The sequence below is a fragment of the Poecilia latipinna genome, unplaced genomic scaffold (assembly GCF_001443285.1).
Source record: "Poecilia latipinna isolate Pla-1442-1.1 unplaced genomic scaffold, P_latipinna-1.0 Scaffold2612, whole genome shotgun sequence".
Taxonomy (NCBI): Eukaryota; Metazoa; Chordata; class Actinopteri; order Cyprinodontiformes; family Poeciliidae; genus Poecilia; species Poecilia latipinna.
This window is the reverse complement of record NW_015115228.1, coordinates 41,636-61,514: the sequence shown is the minus strand read 5'-3', so window position 1 is coordinate 61,514 and position 19,879 is coordinate 41,636. Positions and strand designations below refer to the sequence as shown.

Below are 19,879 nucleotides of genomic sequence, written 5' to 3'. Positions count from 1 at the left end.
CTACTGCACCTTCCTTTTTCAAAGATTGAAAGAAGAAATTTGCACTGATTGAGTATTATTGCATGTAGCTGCTTCATATTTAGTAACTCTAATAGTATGGACAAAGGACAAGGGGTTAATTATAATTAAATTCAATACCGATCTGGTATATTCTATTCTTCTGAATTGCTGAGAGCACATTACTTATGCATTTGACTCTAAGTGTTAATTTTATGTTGTAACTTAAGACTGAAGTCAGGGATGGAAAGACAGGCATGTTGGGTACTGAAATTGTTGCCAATTGTAAAATAATGCATGTATGTTAGTCATATCTAAAACCTAAAATAATGCCTTATCTGCTCTCAGGAGCAATCTTAAACCTTTTTCAGACCTTGACGTTTCTTCTTTTGTCAGGAGTCTCATGACACTGACACGTAGTAAGGAATTCCTCTTTCAGGGCGTTTTCTTACCTGATAGTCTTGTAGACTCGGTTAAGTTGAGGACCAAGATTTCAGTGCGTTACGTTTTCAGTCAGCGTGATTCACGTTCACAAATGAACCAAACCCTTTGAAAAACCTGTTTGCTCCCTGGTCCTGTGGTAGCTCTGCACCAAAACAATAATAAAAAATAAAAAAAAACGCTTTGTTAAAGTGCACGTAAATGTCTGGTAAGATGGTAAGATATACTGACATAGAAGTTGTGAATTATTCAAATCAGCTGCTTAGTGAGACCCTTTTGTATGAAGCCAAAGAAATTGAAGTATGAGATGCAAATCCGTTATAAGAGAGTAATAATATTTTAATTGGCGTTTTGCCAGTGAAACGTAGGCATCACAAGGCTGCAGCCTTGGAATATGATTGGCAAGGCCAGTTGTGTTTTAAACTCTCTAATGACAAAAGCTGCACAAGGACGTAGAGTGACCCCTGATTGAAAGGCTGCTAATCCTGCTACCAGAATCTGCACAGCACCCAGGACACAGAAATGCTGTTTTTAGTATCTCTCCACAGCAAAACCACTATGTGTAATGGGTGTGGAGTTGATTCACCCAGAACACCTTTCCAAGACCCTCCTGAAAGCATCCATATTTTGCCATATTTATATTTATGTTTTGCTGCAGCCTTCACTTTGGGAGGCGTCTCAGTTGTAGGATATTTTATCTAGTTTTCTTGTGCAACTATAAAGTGAACTATAAAGCTTTCTGCAATGTTTTCAAAAGTTTAGCTTTTGTTGACTGCACTGTTAATGGTTTGACAATTTATTTAATAAAAGATAAGGAAAGAAAACCAACATACCCCTGTTACTCCGAGGATTGCACGTCAGTGCGAAAATAGCATTGCTCACACTCTCAGTGCAAATTATTCAGAGTAATTCTTGCTTCACTTTTGTTTGCAGAGAAATATTTCTATCTATGTGTGTTTGGCAGGATAGTGATCACAAGTAGGTAATTACGTATACGCTCTGAATATTTCCCACAAACTCCTAACTGACCATTCATCTGCCACATCATTATAGTCTGCTCAAGTTCATGTAGAAGCCATTTTTCTTTTCCCCTTTTCTGATTTCAATCCTGCAGAAAGCTCACACTGACTGAGATGTAGATGAAACACTTTTGTTTCTCCTCTCCTTGTAATCAGTGATGACATTCTTCTCTCTGCTAGACTTTGTGTCAGCTGGAAGACACTCAGAGTTCCTTCAGAGCTGTGGTATTGATCAGTTTCTCACCAAACACGGGTTGTTTTACTGTGTCTTGAAGCTTCTTAAAGTTTTCATGGTGTTTCAGAGTCTTTCGGGAGCAGCCTACTGAAAAGTTTCTGATCTTCTATTTAACCTCCTGCCTTTAAAAATGCATCAGCTTGTGGTGGAAATTTTATTATAGGTATATGAGCTACACTTCTAGAGAAATAGCAAATTAATCGGTGTAACTTACTGTCATTTTGTTTTAAAATGAGACCGTTTCTCTTTGAAATAATTCAACAGATGAGCGTCTGAAGTTCAAAACACAAATGGATTAAAATGAAAAAAAAAAAACACAAAACAGACAAAATATAAAATCTGTCCTGTGGTATGAACTGCATTACCTTGACAGCTGTTCAACATTTTAACACTGTGGAGACGCATTCCTGCAGCAGCTCTGAAACAATTTAGAACTGAGGTAATAAGCTTTTCAGCTCCAATCACTATTTTCTGCAAAAACCTTCCTATAGGTGCGGTATTGCTTCATCATATTCTTCATTCGGATCACCACATTGTTACCTTGGATTCTGAGTTATTTAACTTCCTCTCTATACATCATTTTATAATTCCTACAAAGAGTCCCAATACTATGACATCATGTGTACAATTATTGATTAGATTATCTAAATATGGAAACACACAATTTGTGTCAACTGTGTGAAAAGCAACCAAGCGCACAACCTTGAGAGGTCCCAGTGGTCCCGCCTGGTGGAGTTGGAGATGTTTAATGTGGGCTGACTGTTGACAGAGATTCCCAAATCAATTGACAAATGGCAGCGTTCAGACCAAGCAGAAGATTTTTTTTTTTTCTTGTAGTCTCTGGGAAATTATGAAACTCAACGCCGCAGCTCTTATAACAAAGGGGATGTTTGTTTTCAGTAAATGTGTTTTTAATGTGAGCAACAGCATTTGTGCCAAGTTAACGTGTAGTTCAAAGAGACTAATGCGTGTCAGATTGGAAAAATGTCAATATCCTTTCTCACAAAAACAAATACTTGTTTGAGGCATCCACCGTCAAATGAGACATTTTTGCCTTTTTTGTGAAGCCACGCTGAAAGCTGTTAAGAGCATACAAGGTACTCTTTTTTTATTATTATTATTATTCACCATGTAATGGACTGGTTGTAAATGTTCTTTTATGCTTCTGGATCGTAAACTCAACCCAAAACTTTCTGCAACTATACAGTAAAAGGCAAAATCATGTTTTCCTGCATATGCAGCCCACCTAATTTTATTCATATTTTGAAATGTATTGGCCACACACACACATTTGGCTTTACTCTCCATTTTGTTTTGTTGTTTTTTCCACATACAAAAGGAAAGCAAAAAAAAAAAGAGCAATACAACTCTATTTCCACTCTATTTCTACTATTTAGCATATTCCAAGGGGGAGTAATATCCTTTAAAGAAAAAAAAAAGAACCATGAATCTTTAGTACCAGCCGTGTTCAATGCAATAATGCTTCATAAAGAAGTCCATTGGTTGCTCATTTTTCACACTGCTAGGGATAATGGGATAGAGCTATGCCTATAGCGGAAAGGTTCTGCGTTTAAAAGAATGTAGCCTACTGTAGATATGGCTTTTCTTTTTTTTTTTTTCTTTAATTCTTCACTCATTTCTGTCTTGATCAGTCGCTTTACCCATTCATTCAGGAGACAGGAAGTGGCCTGGTTCTGTCAAGGTTGCCCAACATGACAGACCACCTGCCGCTCCTCCTCCCTGGTGTCGCACTGATTATGGTCCCCTCATCAACAACCTGGTGCCAGTCTCACTAATGTCCCTTCATCACAGAGCTGCCAACAATCCAACAAACAATGATTTAATGACCCATGATGTCACATCTGTTTGTGTGTGTAGGAGTGTATCGTATAGTAATGTGGCAAACGCAATTATAAAAGATGAATCTTTCTGTCCCTCAGAGGAAGCCGTGTTCTCTTTGTCTTACTTAGTCACCCCTGTATGAGTCTTTGTGTGTAACAGATGAACGGAGTCATACCGAGTGACCAAATTAACAAAGTTTTCCATGAGGATGACTTTTTTTTTCTTTTTCTTTTTCCCATGGTCCTGGCAGAGACACTGAAGCATACATTATACATTGGTCCATTAAGGCATATTAAACATATATTAAAAATTTCACACGTGAATAGGTATTTCTTTGATGATTGATGCTTTAAATACTGTGGATGGAGCTCTGTCTCAATAAGAGCAATGACGATTGGCTGCTGCTGTAATGGGTTTTCATATGTAAATGACTAATGTCTTGCGCAGACAGGGAACGTTTCAGCGAGGTGGCCTGTGTGTCTTTGTTCTTGTCTCTTTTTGTGAGTTGCAGCCTTAAGAGAGGAACTATTTTCTGTGCATCAGCGTGTGCATGTGTGTGCCTGTGCATGCCGCAGCATTAATGAATCCCATCTTCCAGGCTGGTTTAATGGTCACGGGCAAACGAAGAGAAATTAGTTTCCTTTATTGACGTTGAAAGGGTTTGGACATTTTAATTGATAGAAATGTAAGGAAAAATACATAAAAAGGCAGCAAATGGAGCAAAGCAGCCTTTAAATATTGTGCCATAATGATGATGTGAATATGCTTCAAGATATATCCAACATTGCAAATGACCACAAGTGAAAGCATACTTTGGGGTCAGAGGTAATTAGCTGTACTGCAATTAATATTAAACCAACAATGTGTTCCAATAACTTAAAAACATGGAGGTCAATTATTTTAAATTTGTATTTAATCAAGAGTGATACTAGTAAACTAAGAATGAGTCTGTTATGAAATAAATAAAACGGAGTCATGATTGTACACTATTAGCATAATGAGTTTAAGAATTTGGACAAAAGCGCAAAAGAGACGTCTTACCTCACAGTGAAAGAGAAATGTTTTTCACCAGAACTGCACTGTGCTACAAACGCTTCTGTTAACTGTATCTAAAAACGGTAGAAACACAACATACAGATCAAGCTTGTCATGTCGAATTGCTTGTGGTTTACGCATAAGGATGCAAACATTTGATTTTTATTGCTTTCGGGGAAATTGTGTATGTGTATTCATAACTTAAACGCAATTGCTTTGAAAACTGGAAAAGAATGTTAAACAAAAACGTTTAGCCACATCTCAGTCTTCAGTGACGCACTAAAAAAGGCAACATTGACATCACAAAACAAGTTGAAAACCAGAGCAGAAGTGATGCGATTTGAAGAGCGGCAGAAGCTACTAGTTGTAATGTTTCTGGATAAGAAACGGAGGGGAAGAGGAGAATTTGCTTTTAAATAAGAAGTAAAGCTGACGGTAATCTCCACTTCTTTAATCACGGTCATTATATGTATTTTCTCCTTTTGATAAGAGCGGAGGCAGAGCACCAGGGGCATCCAAATTAGTGCAGAGTCGCATCCGAGCAGACCTGCTGATAATTAAGAAGCTGTCATTTTGAGGTGACACACACAGCTTGTTTTTAACAGTTACATAGCAAGCCATATGCTGCATGTCTAAACCTGATTACCTGTTCAGGTATTCAAGAGGCAGTGTGTTCAACTCTGATCAAAACATGTCTGCTTTAAGACATCTGTAAGAAAAAAAAACACACACTTTCACTGGAATACCTTAGGGGTTTAAGGTGAATGTTGTTCAGCTCTTAAGAAGCTGCCAAGTAGAAAACATAACAAAATCCCACTTTTGAATGAAACGTATATGGAAACATATATATTTGTTCTCAAAGACGATAAATCAAGAACTGTACTGAACTAATTCTGTAGCAGTGAGTACAATCGAGATACATACAAGCTACAGTACATAAAGTAAATTAAGTAAAACATTTTGGTGGCAGGTATTGAGTCGCTTCCCGCTTTAAAGTGGTGGAGACTGCTGAATTTATCAATCCGGCTTACTCTGTGACTTATCAGTCTGCTCTTAGTCTGGACGAGTGGAGCAAGCTGTGGGATTTTACATTAGACTGTCGGTTGTGCGGATTCAGAGCAGATGATACAGTCCAGTGCTTCATCAGTGTTCTGAAGCGGGTGCAACATTTCTGAGCTTCCTTTGAAGGATCTGAGCCATTGCTAAAATTAAAGATCAGGCTGAAGCAGTGCTTCAAAACAAGTTGCTTGTTTGGTAAAACTCTAGATATAACTGTGTGGATTTGCAATGCAGTGACAAGTCCATTATCCGATTAACATAATTGAATTTGCAGTAAAACATGAATAAATTAGCATTTTGTCACTGGACATTATTGTGTGTTGAATGCTAAAAGTGCCACCTATTGAAGATTATAGGAAATCTTAATCTTAACTCATTCAAAATCCCAATTATTTTGTATCTCGTTGTGCTCAATGATCTACAAATGTTTTGTTTGTATAATAATTTTAAAGAACTGCACAAGTTTCTATTGATAAGCATAACTAGGAGCATAAACATAGAGACAGTTTGCAATCTGCTCTGTGCTCAGATATTCTTCAAATGATAATTACGTCCTATAAGTAGGACACATTTTCAATGAGAAACAATTTTAGTTTCTAATAGTCTAATTGTGTAACAAACATATACATACGTTTAAGTTTTACTAGCATATTAATATTTCTTTTGTATACTATATGTATATAGCTGAGTTGACAATAAAGCTCTGCTTGACTTGATGTCTCTCAAAGATTTTCTGGTGAAAGTAACATGTGGTGAAACTCGCGAGGTCACAAAGGTCAAAGCTGTCCAAAAAGCTCTGCTCATCTTTTTGCTTTTTCCATTTTCTTATAGCTGTGATAATTGAGAGGCAATTCTTTCATGGTATTGATTAATCTGAGTAGGTTAGATTTCCTGCACAAGTAACCATGGTGATGAACCTCAGCGTGGGCAGTTCTAGACAGGGGGGGCAATAGGTGCCAGTGCCCCTGTGGAACTGGTCCTGATCCCTGTAGTGAAGTGTTACTACTAAATCAATTTCTTATGTTGACACACAAAACCCGATTTTACCGTCCTATATTTTTACTTTAATGATGAATTTAAAACAATTAAGGTTTTGCGCTTTTAGCCTGAGGTGTCGATAAAGCAGCAAACTTATTGTGTAGAAATGCAGTATCCTCTAAGATGGATAGATTTTTCTCATTTGTTTAACTTGTGTAAAATTCGACTGTCTGAGTAGCAGTTAGCCTTCCAGCATTCTGTCATCAGATTTCCACAGACTTGCCAAAAATATCACATCTTACCTTTCCAGGTAAAAGAACTGTAACTTATAAAAACCTTACAGAACACCTCTTTAAAAACCCTCTATGCTATCCCTTTATGACTAAAGATGTGTGAAGAATAAGGAGTGCATTGAGTTTACTTTTGTTTCTGCCATAAATTCTTGAACCTGGAGAGTAGAGGCACTCAAGGTTGCACCTACAGATGGAAATACAGCTTCACAGGAGGCATTAAGCTCAGCTCTAATCCACTGTCTAGCTCATCTTTATTTCACTTTTCAGACTTAAGCTACCATTTGGGAGTATTCCTTAACAAGAGAGTGACATTCATGATTTATGTATAACTTTTCATTCTTAGATTATTAACCCGTAATGAGTTATAGGCTATCTGTCTTTCTTTCACTATAAAAGTATTGCTTTATAACTTTAATATTAGCACCTGATCTCAGCTGTTCTGCTCTGTCATTTATCATCGTTACTGTACTTCCATATCCCGTTCTTTATGTTGCTTCACATATCATCAGCTATGAGCCCTACTAATCAAATTCACAGTATATGACAAGAAGCAATAATCAGCCGGTGGAACAAATCGAAAATGCTTTACTGTCAACGCTCCGGCACAGACAAACGTGCGTAAATCTTTTGACTGCAGTAAGGTGCGCGTCCTAATCCTGGCCTGACTTTGCCGTTTCATGTTTACCTGAGAAGAGTCGCAAATCGCATTACAGCTGTGTTCATTCATCACTCCTGACAAAACGTATTTTACTGATTGTTTCGATGATGTATTGTCTCTCATATTTTTTTTTGCTTCTTTTTATAGCTAGAAGGTTCAATAAATGTAACCTGCTCTTGCATCTCTTATGAAAAGCTTAATTCAATCTGAACAATCCTTCCTGATTGAATGGAACGAATCTATCTCAAACTTACTCAGTCATATATAATTATGAAAATTACAGATACTACATCTATTCACAGATTACTGAAATTGCTGTGAAGAAGATATGTGAAGTAAGGGGTCTCAGTTCTCTTTGCGTTAAGTAATTTCTCCATTGGTGCAACTTTGAGCTCTGAGAGTTTAGCGCTAAAAATGTACGACAAGCAACTTAATTACAAAGAAAGATTGATAAGGGTCTCAAATGACAGGCACAAACTAATTACGTGAGCATTCAAATGCTACATTTACCCTGCATATACCATACCCAGACCATAAAATGACAGGCCACAGATGGCTCAATTACACAAATGAGATGAAAAACAGGTCTCAGTGGAAATTAAAAAATGATTGAGGAAGAATGCTTGACGTGCCAGCGTTGAGCGCTTTGCCGAACTATACATAGGTTCGAATGTTTTCAACAGCCCTTCCTGAGCCGTGCCCTTAGGGGCACCTTGCATAGACGAGACTATTCTGATGAATTCTTTCTGAAGCATCTTATGAAGTATGTGGCGTGAAAAAAATAAGAAGTAATTGAAAAAGTTAGATTAGATGCCATGATGCTTGTTTCTTTTCTTTTTCGACAAAAATAAAAGGGACATTAATTTCCAACAACATGCTAAAGAATTGGTGTGAAGCACAAACATGTTAAAAAATATTTATTCTGCTTTTGCTTTTGTTGTCACACGTATTTGTTCCAAGTGACGTAAGAAATGTTAATATCAAAAGGGAGGTTTTAAATTGACAATGACGCCTCAACACTCACGCAGACACATAATCAGAAACAAACACTGTAGTTCCAGAATTCAATTTAGCAACAAGACGTAGGCTAAAAGAGCTTAAATTGAATATATTACACCTCAATCTAAAGAAAGATACATTTCTAAGCCTTTGAGACTCCAGGAAGTAGTACAGAGAGCCGTCGTTTCCTGATAAACTTCCCACATTTACTCCAATTGTGCTCTGACAACAGTTTGTGGCCTTAAGCTCAACTCCATGTAGCAGGATAGCGAGCTTAAAGCACACCAAGAAGTTCACCGCTGAATGGCTCAAACAAAATAAAAAAGTTTTTTAAGTGGCCAAATTAAAGTGGAAGCTGAATCCAACTGTGACGAGGGCTTCTAGTGGGCCGGATCATGCCTGAAAACCCTCCAGTACGTCTCAATTAAAGCAAACAACAGCGGACCAGGATTTCTCCAGTCATTACCATCTTTGGCAAATGTTCGATGACAGTTGTTCCCGCTGAGAAACCTGTCTCAGTTTTAAAGGGCAATTATAAGTTGTATACATTTTGCCTCATAAATTTAAATTTTAATACATCTCTTTGTATTTTCTCAGTTGTCTTTGACTGACATTAAAAAGTCTTTTGCCATCTGAGAAAGTTTAATCAATACCAGAAGAAATCTTTAGAGGAGTAAACGAATGTTTTTTTTTTCGCATCGCCGCAGCGACAGCCTCTCAAGCTCTCCAGCCGAGTACAGTATTTGTAATTCTAATGTGATAGCTCGTGTACTTAATTTTGCCAGCCGTAGTTTGTCTGCTTTAAAGTGTCCATGGTAATGACCTGCGGCGGGTGCAGTCAGTCATCCTTACCATCTGTTGGCGCTGGCATGTGACCCATCTGGTCAAGCCCAAACAGATGAATCATCCACTTGGCTTCCAGACCCTGACTTCACCTCGAACTTTATTTCACATCGTGTCATTCTCCACAGTTCACTGGGCTGGGGTTTTGTCTTTTGATACAGGTCCCTTTCTGCCCGAGGTCAGCAGCTGTTTTCAGTGTTTGTGTAACACGGTGCTTCGCTTAATGACTCTGGGGATCAAAGAAAACAACAGAGAACCGTGGTGTTCATTAGGTGGTGAGCAGGAACGGATGTTGCTCCCGTACTCTTGGGCACAATCAGAGCCGTCTGTGTCAGAATGTGTGAAGGAGGAAAGTGTGTTGGTATTTTGTTTGTGAGTGATGGTAAGACAGCAAGAGATGAATGGATAGATTAGGAGTCTGTTCTCTGGTCTGTTTTGGTGAAGAAAAAGTACAAATTTTTAAAACCTCACCTTAGCTCATGATTTATAGATCCTGACTGAAAGAAAGCAACTGAAATCAGAGCACAACACTTTGCAAATATGGCTAAATGAGTTTGGATTTGTTCAGTAACATGGATGTATGTTTATTCTTACCCAAATTTATATCCTGGCACCTCTGTGATTTCCCATTCATTGCTTGTGCTTTACACAGTTTGTTGGGATTTTTTTTTTTTTTTTATCTCTCAAAAGAAAAGTTTTGAGTCCTCAAAGTATCCACACACACACATCCTTGTAAAATAAAATATCTGTTTTTGCAGTAATGCGTGCCTATAATAAGGGCTGCTTTTAACAATTGATCAGTCAGACACACAAATTGAAGGTAAAACTCAGACTATAATGAACAAGCCTCAAATAGCCGAAGGGCACCCAGAAAAAAAAAGATTTGACCAAAGGAAATTTCATGTTTCGCATTACCTTGAGAAACAATTACTAGAAATGGGTTTATAAAACAGTAGGCACCATCAATAGGTTCTTTTTCAAAGCTAATTTTTGTTTGTGACGTATATCTCATTGCCATACATCAGAGAAATCAAAGAAGCCCAATTACTTTTTAAGATTTTATCAGTGAAAATCAACATGCCTGCCATTAAAAGCTCGTTTTCTCCTGTCAGTGTGGCGTTCAGTTTACAAAGCCTTACTTTGTATGATGGATATTTGGAATCATATTTAACAAGCTAATATTTATCTCTTTTTCCCAAAGTGTTTAAGAAATTTGTTTGGTAAATATTTCAATATGGGAGGGATGAATGCGCCGCAGTGCCTGGCCAAACAGTTGCATCTGTGATTCTGGCACCAGAGCAGTCGGAGGTTCATCATTTGGCTTCCACGCTTTTTCCTCCAGCACTGATTTCTCTCCAACTCTGGTTCTCTGTCAGTCCTTTGATTCTTTTGTTCTCCTTTGGTCCTCGCCCCATGAATCGCTTTTGAGCAGTTTCGCTCTCCTCCCACTTGTCTTCTTCTTTCGTCCCGTTTCCTCCCCCTCCTTCAACAACAATTCTGTATCCAAGTGTCTTTTCTGTCTCGGTACACACAAACGATAATCCAGTCAGACATGAAAATGTCATTCTAGCCCTGAAGTTGGCGGAAGTGCGTGGAGAAAAAAAAAAACAACAACAAAAAAAACTCTTGTGTGGGAAATTACATTGGAACACTTTTGCTCTGTTGCTGATTATTTCGTAAAGATTTGTCATTATACTTGTACGTTTCATAATTACCGACAAGTTCTTACCGGTTGTTAATGTTGTTAGTGCTAACTACGCTGCTTCCTACGTTTTTGTCTCGTTGATTTCAGAGTAGCAAAGTGCATATATCATTATTTGCTTCTTTGCTCCAAGGCAGGCATCTTATGGTTAGGCCCTGAATTGCCCCTGTTTAGTAATTGGCTGTGCCTCTAATAGAAAAAACAAACAAACAATATTTCAACTTCAAACACTTATCACAAACACAGCATCAGCATGCTGTTGTCTGTGCATGTCTGCGTGTGTGTGTGTGTGTGTGTGTGTGTGTGTGTAAGCGGGAGCTTGGCTGCCATCGGTCCTCGCCTCTGGTGAAAGGAGTGTGCAGCATGAAGGAGAGGGGTGGAGCACAGGTCTGTCATCGGGGGAATGTTTATCACGCAGAAGCAGGAGACACACAAACGCTGTTGAAAACCCGCGCTCACACACACACATATGCAATACTTCAAAAAGGTCTGTATGCAAGAGGACTCGGTCATTCAATTTGCGGAGGTTACAACCTTAAACATTTCTGCAGTTCATTGGAATTGTAAACCAACAGAAACGCAGTTTTGAAGTGGAAGGAAAATCGGAGGGCTTTCCAGATCTTTTCCGCAACTATTAATACAAAAAGTGTTTTCTGCATTTGTATTCCTTTTCCTTGTCGATAACCTGCAGAATTACATTTCACTGCCGTCATAGCTGCACGTCTATATTTCTCTACCAGTTTTGCGTATCCAGAGCCTGAAAAATTTCCTCATTCATCTTCATAGAGCGGCTCGTCTCTTTTGGATGGGATAGAAGATGCATGTGAACAGCAACTGCTTTAAAACATAACACTTATCTCGAAACTCCCTCTATTGTTGCTCAAGCTGTGAGTCTTGGGCTGTTTTCCTGCTGCCTCAGTCTTCTCATATATTTTATTTAAGTATTGCCTTGTAATAAGCTTCATATATCTTCCTATCAGTTATGACCAGCTTTTATGACCCTGCTGTTGAAAAGCCTCCCTTGACTCAGTTGTTGCCACCAACACATTTCAGGTGCATTCAGGGTGAAGCACAGTGTTAGTTTTTCCATCACACATAGTGTTTTGCATGTTGGCAAAAAAGTGCCTTTTTTGTCTTTCCCATGTTTGCTGTCTCCCCTACATGACTTGTGCCAAACTCCAACATTAACTTCCTTCGCCTTTCATTTAGCAATGCGTTTATATTTGCCACAACTCCATAAGGGCCACATTTGTAGCGTATGTGTCTAATAATTGTCAGGTCGATAGATTTTTCCAGCTCAGCTGTGGATCTCTGCTGCACCCGCAGAGCTGACATGAATCTTTTAGCTTTTTCTTGTTGTTGTTTTTGTTGTTTTTTTTTTGTTTTTGTTTTTTCTCCTGTCCTTCAGCTCAGATTTTGTATTGGTGTGGTTTGTAGGTTTGACTTAGATATGAGAAAATATATTCAGGCAATTAGATATTTAATGTTTCAGTATAAATGAGGGTTTGTGGAAGACCAAGTTTGCTGCTAGTTGCCGTGACGTAGGGGCCGGACTCTTCTCTCCAGTCCTGCACACAGCTGTTTCCAGGTGTGGGTCAAAAACACTCTGGCATCTAAGAGCCCTCAGATAGCTGATAACGCAACAGCCTCCACTTTTTTCCTCTTCTTGCCCTTCACAAGCCCCACAAGCTTTTCGTTTTCTAACATCACCTGCCCTCTCCATGGCTTTCCTCCCCTATTTTCCATCCTTCCTTTGATATTCGATCCTCTCGCCCATGCCGGGGCCCTCTTACCACTTCTCATGTCGTCTCTCCTCAGCATGCGCTCTCCTCTGCCCCTACTGTTTTCCCAATACTCTTCATCTTCCTTGAGTGATGGGGGCGAGACAGAGGGAAGAGCAGACAGCAGAGTCACTTCATCAACCACAGTCTGATAGTTCATCAGCAGCTGTTCAAAGTGCTGCTACTTTTTCTTCATTAGTTGCCCTTGGTTGCCTTTTATTCAAAAGTCATTGGAAAATTTAATGCAAATCCTGAAATCTCCTGCCTGCGTGCAATACTTTGTCTTTTCGGGTCCTGATTTAGAAAGCTGAAAGCTTTTTTTTTTATATATATATATGATCACCTTAGTTTCAAATTCTATTGAAGCTGCACAAAATTGAAGGCTTTGTCAAAACCTCAGAATAGAAATAGAATAGTAAGGAGTATTACCATTATAAAAAAGGAGATATGAAATGACGTGAGAAATAAAAACCAAAAATGATTTCTAAATTAAAATGGTTATTTTAGCTATTTAAAAAGAAATTAATTCCACATTGCTTCTCAAATCAGAATAAATTTCTGTTTTTCACAGATTTCATGAAGCTTAGAGCAGAATTATCTCTCAAACTTGTCTCTCTTTTTTTTTTCTCCCCACAGATAACTACTGGAATGCAGCGTCATTCACCACCCCGTCATCCTACCTGCATTTTGCCACCTTTCAGGGAGAGACCAGCGCTGACATCTCCTTCTACTTCAAGACAAGCGCTCCCTACGGCGTCTTTCTGGAAAACCTGGGCAACACTGACTTTATCCGCCTGGAGCTCAAGTGTAAGATGCTTTTGAGATGCACTGCGAGTGCAGAAGAGTCATTTCTTTGCGTTTGCCTTTCTTTTCCTATATCCTTGAGTCTAATCTTTATCCAACCAAGCGTGCTGGTCAGACAGTGTTTGGCGCGCGCCGTATTACACACACATGCCACACACACCTTCACAAAGGCTTTATGTGAGCGCGCACACACATACACACATACACCGGGAGCAACCATTTGCCTTCCTGATTATAGCACACGCGTTGTGTGATTGCGGGAGTGAGCAATCATTTATTTAAGGTAATTGGTGTGCACAATAATTATGTCCATTATAAACCACTATTTAACCAAATCACCCATTTTTGGGGATGACATAACACAAGTCCTTGTTCATACATTCGCACACCTTTTCCGTCTGTCCTCTTTTCATTTTTCCATCTCTGAAAAAACATAATTTCGTGTGTAGAGGAGCATTTCAATCTGAAGGGAAAAAAATAAAAAAAATCACAGCACACGAGCAGACGTCCACGTACACAAAAGTCAAACAGCGTGGTTGATTTAGAGCTGTCGGTGAGCAGAGTTTATTCTTAGTGTCTTTGTGTTTACCTGCTGCATGACACTTTAAAGAGACCAAAGTAGTTCCAAGCAGGAAGCATCTTTAGTTTTACAAGGTTTTTACTAAGTAGACGCTCTCAGCCTGAGCGAAACAATAAAGACGACTGAAGCTTTCGTATGCAGTTCTGTTTGACGTGCTGTAGTTATTGTCAGCAACCAGATTGCTTATTAAAGAGTTAACCGGCAGATAATTTATCTGCAAACTTTTTTTTATTTTTCCCTCCAGCTCTGTGAATGAACTCTCGCAGATCCAAAAACATTATTTTGTCTAAAATCTCTGACCAGGTGGAAAAGAGCGTATATCTAGCAAAATACGATTTACCTTTCTGCTGTGGGACCAAAGCTCTATGATTAGGAAAAAAAACAATGTTGCACAAAAAATCTAAAGTGGAACTGTCTGCACTTTGTTCAGGAAAACAGCTGAGAAAATAAATGGACTGAAGGGAAGGGAAGCATATTCTTACATCAAACAGAAAGTAAACAGTAAAGAGCAATTCGGATGTTTCGGTGCTGAAAGAGACATAAACATAATTCTACAATAAACAAATTTAAATGATAGCTTCTGAAAACAAACTTTAAAAACATCACCCATTCAATGTTTATGCTGACCTATCCTTGTAAAGCCCTGGTACCAGCAGTACTAGGGTAGTAGGTGGGCTTTACCCTTGTTTCCATTTCATCATAGGGCAACATGGAAACAAACAGGCCAAACAACCAGGCATGCAAACATTCCCTCCTAAGGGCAAGTTAGAGCAACCAGTCAAGTGGGAGGTAACCAGAATACCTAGAGAGAACATCCAAACTTTATCCAACAAAGCCCCAGGCTGGGATTCACATGCTGGACCTTCTCGCTGCAAGGCAACAGTTCTAAGAACTGCACCACCATGCAGCCCTTCACTGCATGATGAAAATCTGTGCCACCGTTTAGCCCAAATTAGGCAGGCAAAATTATTTTATCTACCTGAAAATGAATATCATATATTGGTTCAAAGACGTATTGGAGAATGAAAAGCTTTAAAAGGTCGATTTTTTTTTTCTTTTTGTGCAGTGTATTTAATTTAATTTAAGTAAAAATTGTATTTATACAAAAAAAATTTCACATTGTTTCTTTACAACACACTTCAGTGTATTTTTAAGCTTTTAAAAAAATTTTGTGAAGACCACACAGATCAACACAATAAGCACATAACTGTAAAGTGGAAGAAAAAGGATTATTTTTATGTTCTTCTTAAAAATCTGAAACTTTGGCGTACGTATGCGGACTGTAAGAAGACATCCTATTTCCCAGTAATGCGTTGAACATGTGAAATTCTGTAGAAACATTGCATGCCAATAATCTCAAACACCTGTCAGTAGTTCCTAAGTTTTGATTGATCGCTGCTGTTTATCTTCTCAGAACGCCGTCGCTTTTATTCGGCTGGACCTCCGAACACAGACCCGTCAAACGATAACCGAAATAGATGAGAATGTGAAAGAGAGGAGTTGCATTTTTAAACGACACAAAGAAGGCCGCATTTCTCATCCATCAAGTCCTCCCAGAGTCTTATGGCTGACATGTCGCGCTCTGAGCTCCTACGATCTGTTTCGGTGGTTTAGATTAAATTCCCTGCTCCCACAGTGGAACCGTTCGCATCAGGCGTTTTAAAACCTTTTCAAATTAATCACGGAGCCGTATTGTGAGACTGTGTCCTGGCACAGCGGGGAAGTCGATTAGTGGTTAATTGCGTGTTTTTTTGTGCTTTAGGAGGATTTGAACATTTGGGTCAGAGTTGCTTGCTGACCATTTGCAGACGGTGTGGGGCAATATATGCAAAGCTCATGTTGTAAGAAATAGAAATTTGAAAAAATGATCTGTTAAAGGTTAGTCTGAACCTTTGTTGCCAAACGATGGTGTCTGCTGGTGAGCTTTTAGCACATCTGGTCGAAAAGCTTTTTATTCTTCTAATTCCTCCACAAGCCAAACACTTGTTTCATGCATATTTTTAATTCTACAAACACAAACAGTGTGAGAAATTGCTACACTGGTTCGGTGTGCGTCTTTCCACCGCGTACATAAAGCACAGTGACAGTAAGTCAGCCTGTCACAGCTGCAGTGCGTGTGTGAGCGTGTGTATGTGTGTGTACATATATCTCTCGAGGCTTTCAAAATGCCCCCACATTGATTTTTTTTTTCCTCTCTTCCCTCCGTTGCTATCATCTTGCATTTTGCCCCGCAGCACACGTTTAGACACACAGTCGCAAAACGGCTCATATGCACACTTGCGCGCACAGACACACATAATCTCTGCCCTCTTGCTGGTGCAAAACTCTATCTGCTGCAATCCAGAGAGGGCATGAAATGGCAGCATTAAACTAGACTAGCACGGCTTTGCCATTGCAGGGGCTCAAAGCGCTGAAACACACATTTACTGATACACTCACAAAACCTTTTTTTCAAAAAGAAAATACACATTACTTTCACCTCAGCAGGCTCAAAGTCATATTCCTCTTTTAATCTTTACACTGAAGGGTGGATACATAATATATATATATATATATATATATATTTTTTTTTTGCCAGGAAATGCTGAAGACTTACTTAGAAGTGAACTAGTGACAGAAGCGAGGACATTCAGGAAGGTCCCCAAACACACCAAGTGCTTGACTTTTTGAATTCTCTGTGGCTTGAGGGGAAAGTATGCGCCATATGCCACTTTTTCAGCTCTCAAGAGGCCTCATGGTCTGTCTTACCCAGAGGTCATATTTAAGTTTAGTTATCCAGCAGAGAAAAGTCCTTTTCCTACTGAAGACCTCAGTTTTGCAAACTGTGTCATAGTTGCCTTCAAGTGAAGACAAAATACTGCAAGTTTGATATCAGGATGTGCAGCTTTCCCTAGAAATATTAGTAATTGTTTTGCAAAACATTCCTTTCTAAAGCATTCGTACCCCTTGTACCGTTTAATACATTATCATGTTAACCTCCCTGCTGCCCTCATTTGGTCTAATCTAAATATTGTCTGCTGCATCTCCCTCAGGACTTGTTTCAGACTGCAGAGAGGATTTCAGTGACCTCCTCTTTTTTTCTTTTTTTTTTACCACTCTTCCCTACATGCCAGATTTGTGGACTACTCACCTATTAGCTGTCCTGTCAGTAAATTCACCCACCTGAGTTGTGGATCTCAGTGGCTCCTCCAGAGTTGCTCAGGGTTTTTTTTTTTTTTTTTGGTACTTCTCTGATTAATCTTCTTCTTGGCTGATGTGTCAGTTTTATGTCTTGGTGGATTTGCAGTTGTGCCATATGCTTTCTTTAATTTTTATGTTGTTGTTTTTTTTTTTTTTTGATGATGGATTTAAGAATGTGGTGTGAGGTAGTGAGAGCTTTTTTACAGTGTAACCCTTCTTTAAATTAACCTTGACCTGCTTGATGTGTCCCTTGGTCTTCATCATTCTTCATGCTCAGTAATTGTTCTTTAGAAATCCCCTGAGGCACACGAAACAAATCACAGAACAGCTATATTCATGCTGAGATTATTTTACACATAAATAGATTATATTTACTAATGAACTAAGTGCAGGAATCTGATGTTTCCTCTCGTTTTGGGATGCAAAAAAGTTTAAAAATGTCACTACTTTCAAAAGATGGAGTCATAAGTTTGTCTTTCTTTTAAATACAAAGAAACAACCGTCATTCTGTGCTTTGATGGCAAAATGGATTTTTACTTCTGCAGCAAAATGAGAAAAGTTGGAGCCGAGGGATCATTTTGGTTCAGTAAATGCTCTTATTCAAACCGAAATGTTACTTCTGTCACAGCTGTATCGAGGTTTGTTGTTGCACTTTGAATTAAGCTCGCAGCAAAGCAGGGTTTCCATTCTTTTAGCGTCTCTTGCAGGTTGGGGAAAAAGTGAAAGACTAACAAACCGAATAAGACAAAAAAACTAAGATTTAATAAGCGCACCAGAAAAGAGATCAAACAGATAATACACTACCAGCTACCTGGAAAAACAAAAGAACAGCTAAACTGAACTTTACATTAGACAAACACACGAGTGCACGCAACCATTCCCACACAAGCAGTGCTGTTTTTACTCAAAGTCATCCACGGTCTCTTTTGCGATTTATCATCCATCGATTGTGCCGTGCTGCTGCATAATTTAAAACTTGGCTCTTTTTAGCCTTTGTTTGAAAAGATAAATACGAACCTAAATCTCAAGAAGCAAACACACACACCAAAAAAAAAAAGAAAAAAAAAAAGACACATACGGAGCAACAAGCAGATATAAAAACACACAGCAATGGAAAATTGCATTCACGCACACAATTACCTTCTGACATCTCTCTCATCTACACAAATAGATGAGACAAACTCTGTACTGTGAGGAGGTTTTTATTTTTATTCCCACCGGAATAAAACTTGTAGATCACACACACAACGCACACATAAATGAGCATTATTATACAGAATTGTTGAAGCTATGTTTCCGCTGGGGTCTATGTGATTGTCATTTTCTCCCTGTTTAATGCATCACACCTCTCTACCTTGCAGGCTGGTTTGAGGATACAGACATCATTAATTCTATGAACTAAAGGCTGTCAAATGCCATACATTGTAAATGTTTAACGAATAAACTTAGATTTTAAACAGCAATCAGCAGCTGTCATCTTGGAGCTAAATCCCACACATTCATAATTGTGGGGGGCTGGGGGGGGTTGTGCATGTGTGACATTGAAACAACAGATGTTCTTCACAGCACATGGCACACACACACCGAGACTGTGCAACAGAAAGAGAGAGTGGCTCCAAGTTATAGGCTTTTCATTCTTGCCATATACCAGCAGGTAGGCTGCGTATATTCGAAGCTTTGTCTGTAATGGGGGGGAAAGAAAAAAAAAAGCAAGGAAACAGGTGCATGTCAACCTGGAAGAGGTGCAGGAAGGGAAGCGTCCTGTTGCCGTGGCAGCACGAGTCGAGAAGGGACTACAACTGTCTCAGTGTTGAGCTTAAATTAGTTGAAAGGTAAGGGGGTCTTAGTTTGCGAGGTTGACTTGCTCAGGGTTCACAGATGCTTTTGCCATCAAAATATGCACAATAGAGCACTTAAACAATACCAATATCTCAAATCAAACCCTGAAACTGCCCAAAGCTGCTAACCGTGACAATCGCTCTTTGTTTCGCCCTTTCGGTGAGAAGCAGCAGATCTTCGGGTTTATGTGTGCGTGCAACACTCCAAATAAGAGCTTTGTTTGACAAAATCAAAGAAAATCAAACGAGGACTGTCATTTAAATCGACTCTTTCTGAAAGCAGAGGCACAAAAGATAAGGAGTATAACAGGCACAACACACAGAGGAGACACCAAAGGAGCTGGAGAGGTGAAGCAGAGTGGGGTATCAGACAGACAGATGAGGCCCACAGTTAACGCGGTTTGTCACAGTTCTAAAGCAGCACTTGTCACATAATAGTAGCAGAAACTCCACAGAGACTAAGCATAGATTTAGCATTAGATGGAGACAAGCACATCAATGTCAAGGTTTGTTTGCATTGAAATAAGAAAAAAAAAAATTATTAAAGCTGATTGAGAACCAGGAATTAATTTTCCTCCATTTGATTATATTAAGG

General features: G+C 39.0%; 1 protein-coding gene across 1 annotated transcript in view; it reads left to right on the top strand.

The window, feature by feature from the left end:
• LOC106938517 (contactin-associated protein-like 2) overlaps positions 1-19,879 on the top strand; it is a 73,503-nt gene that overhangs the window by 12,354 nt on the left and 41,270 nt on the right. The window contains exon 2 of the mRNA XM_015020592.1: positions 13,519-13,689. Coding sequence (XP_014876078.1) covers positions 13,519-13,689 — 171 coding nt within the window. The remainder of the gene's footprint in view (positions 1-13,518; positions 13,690-19,879) is intronic.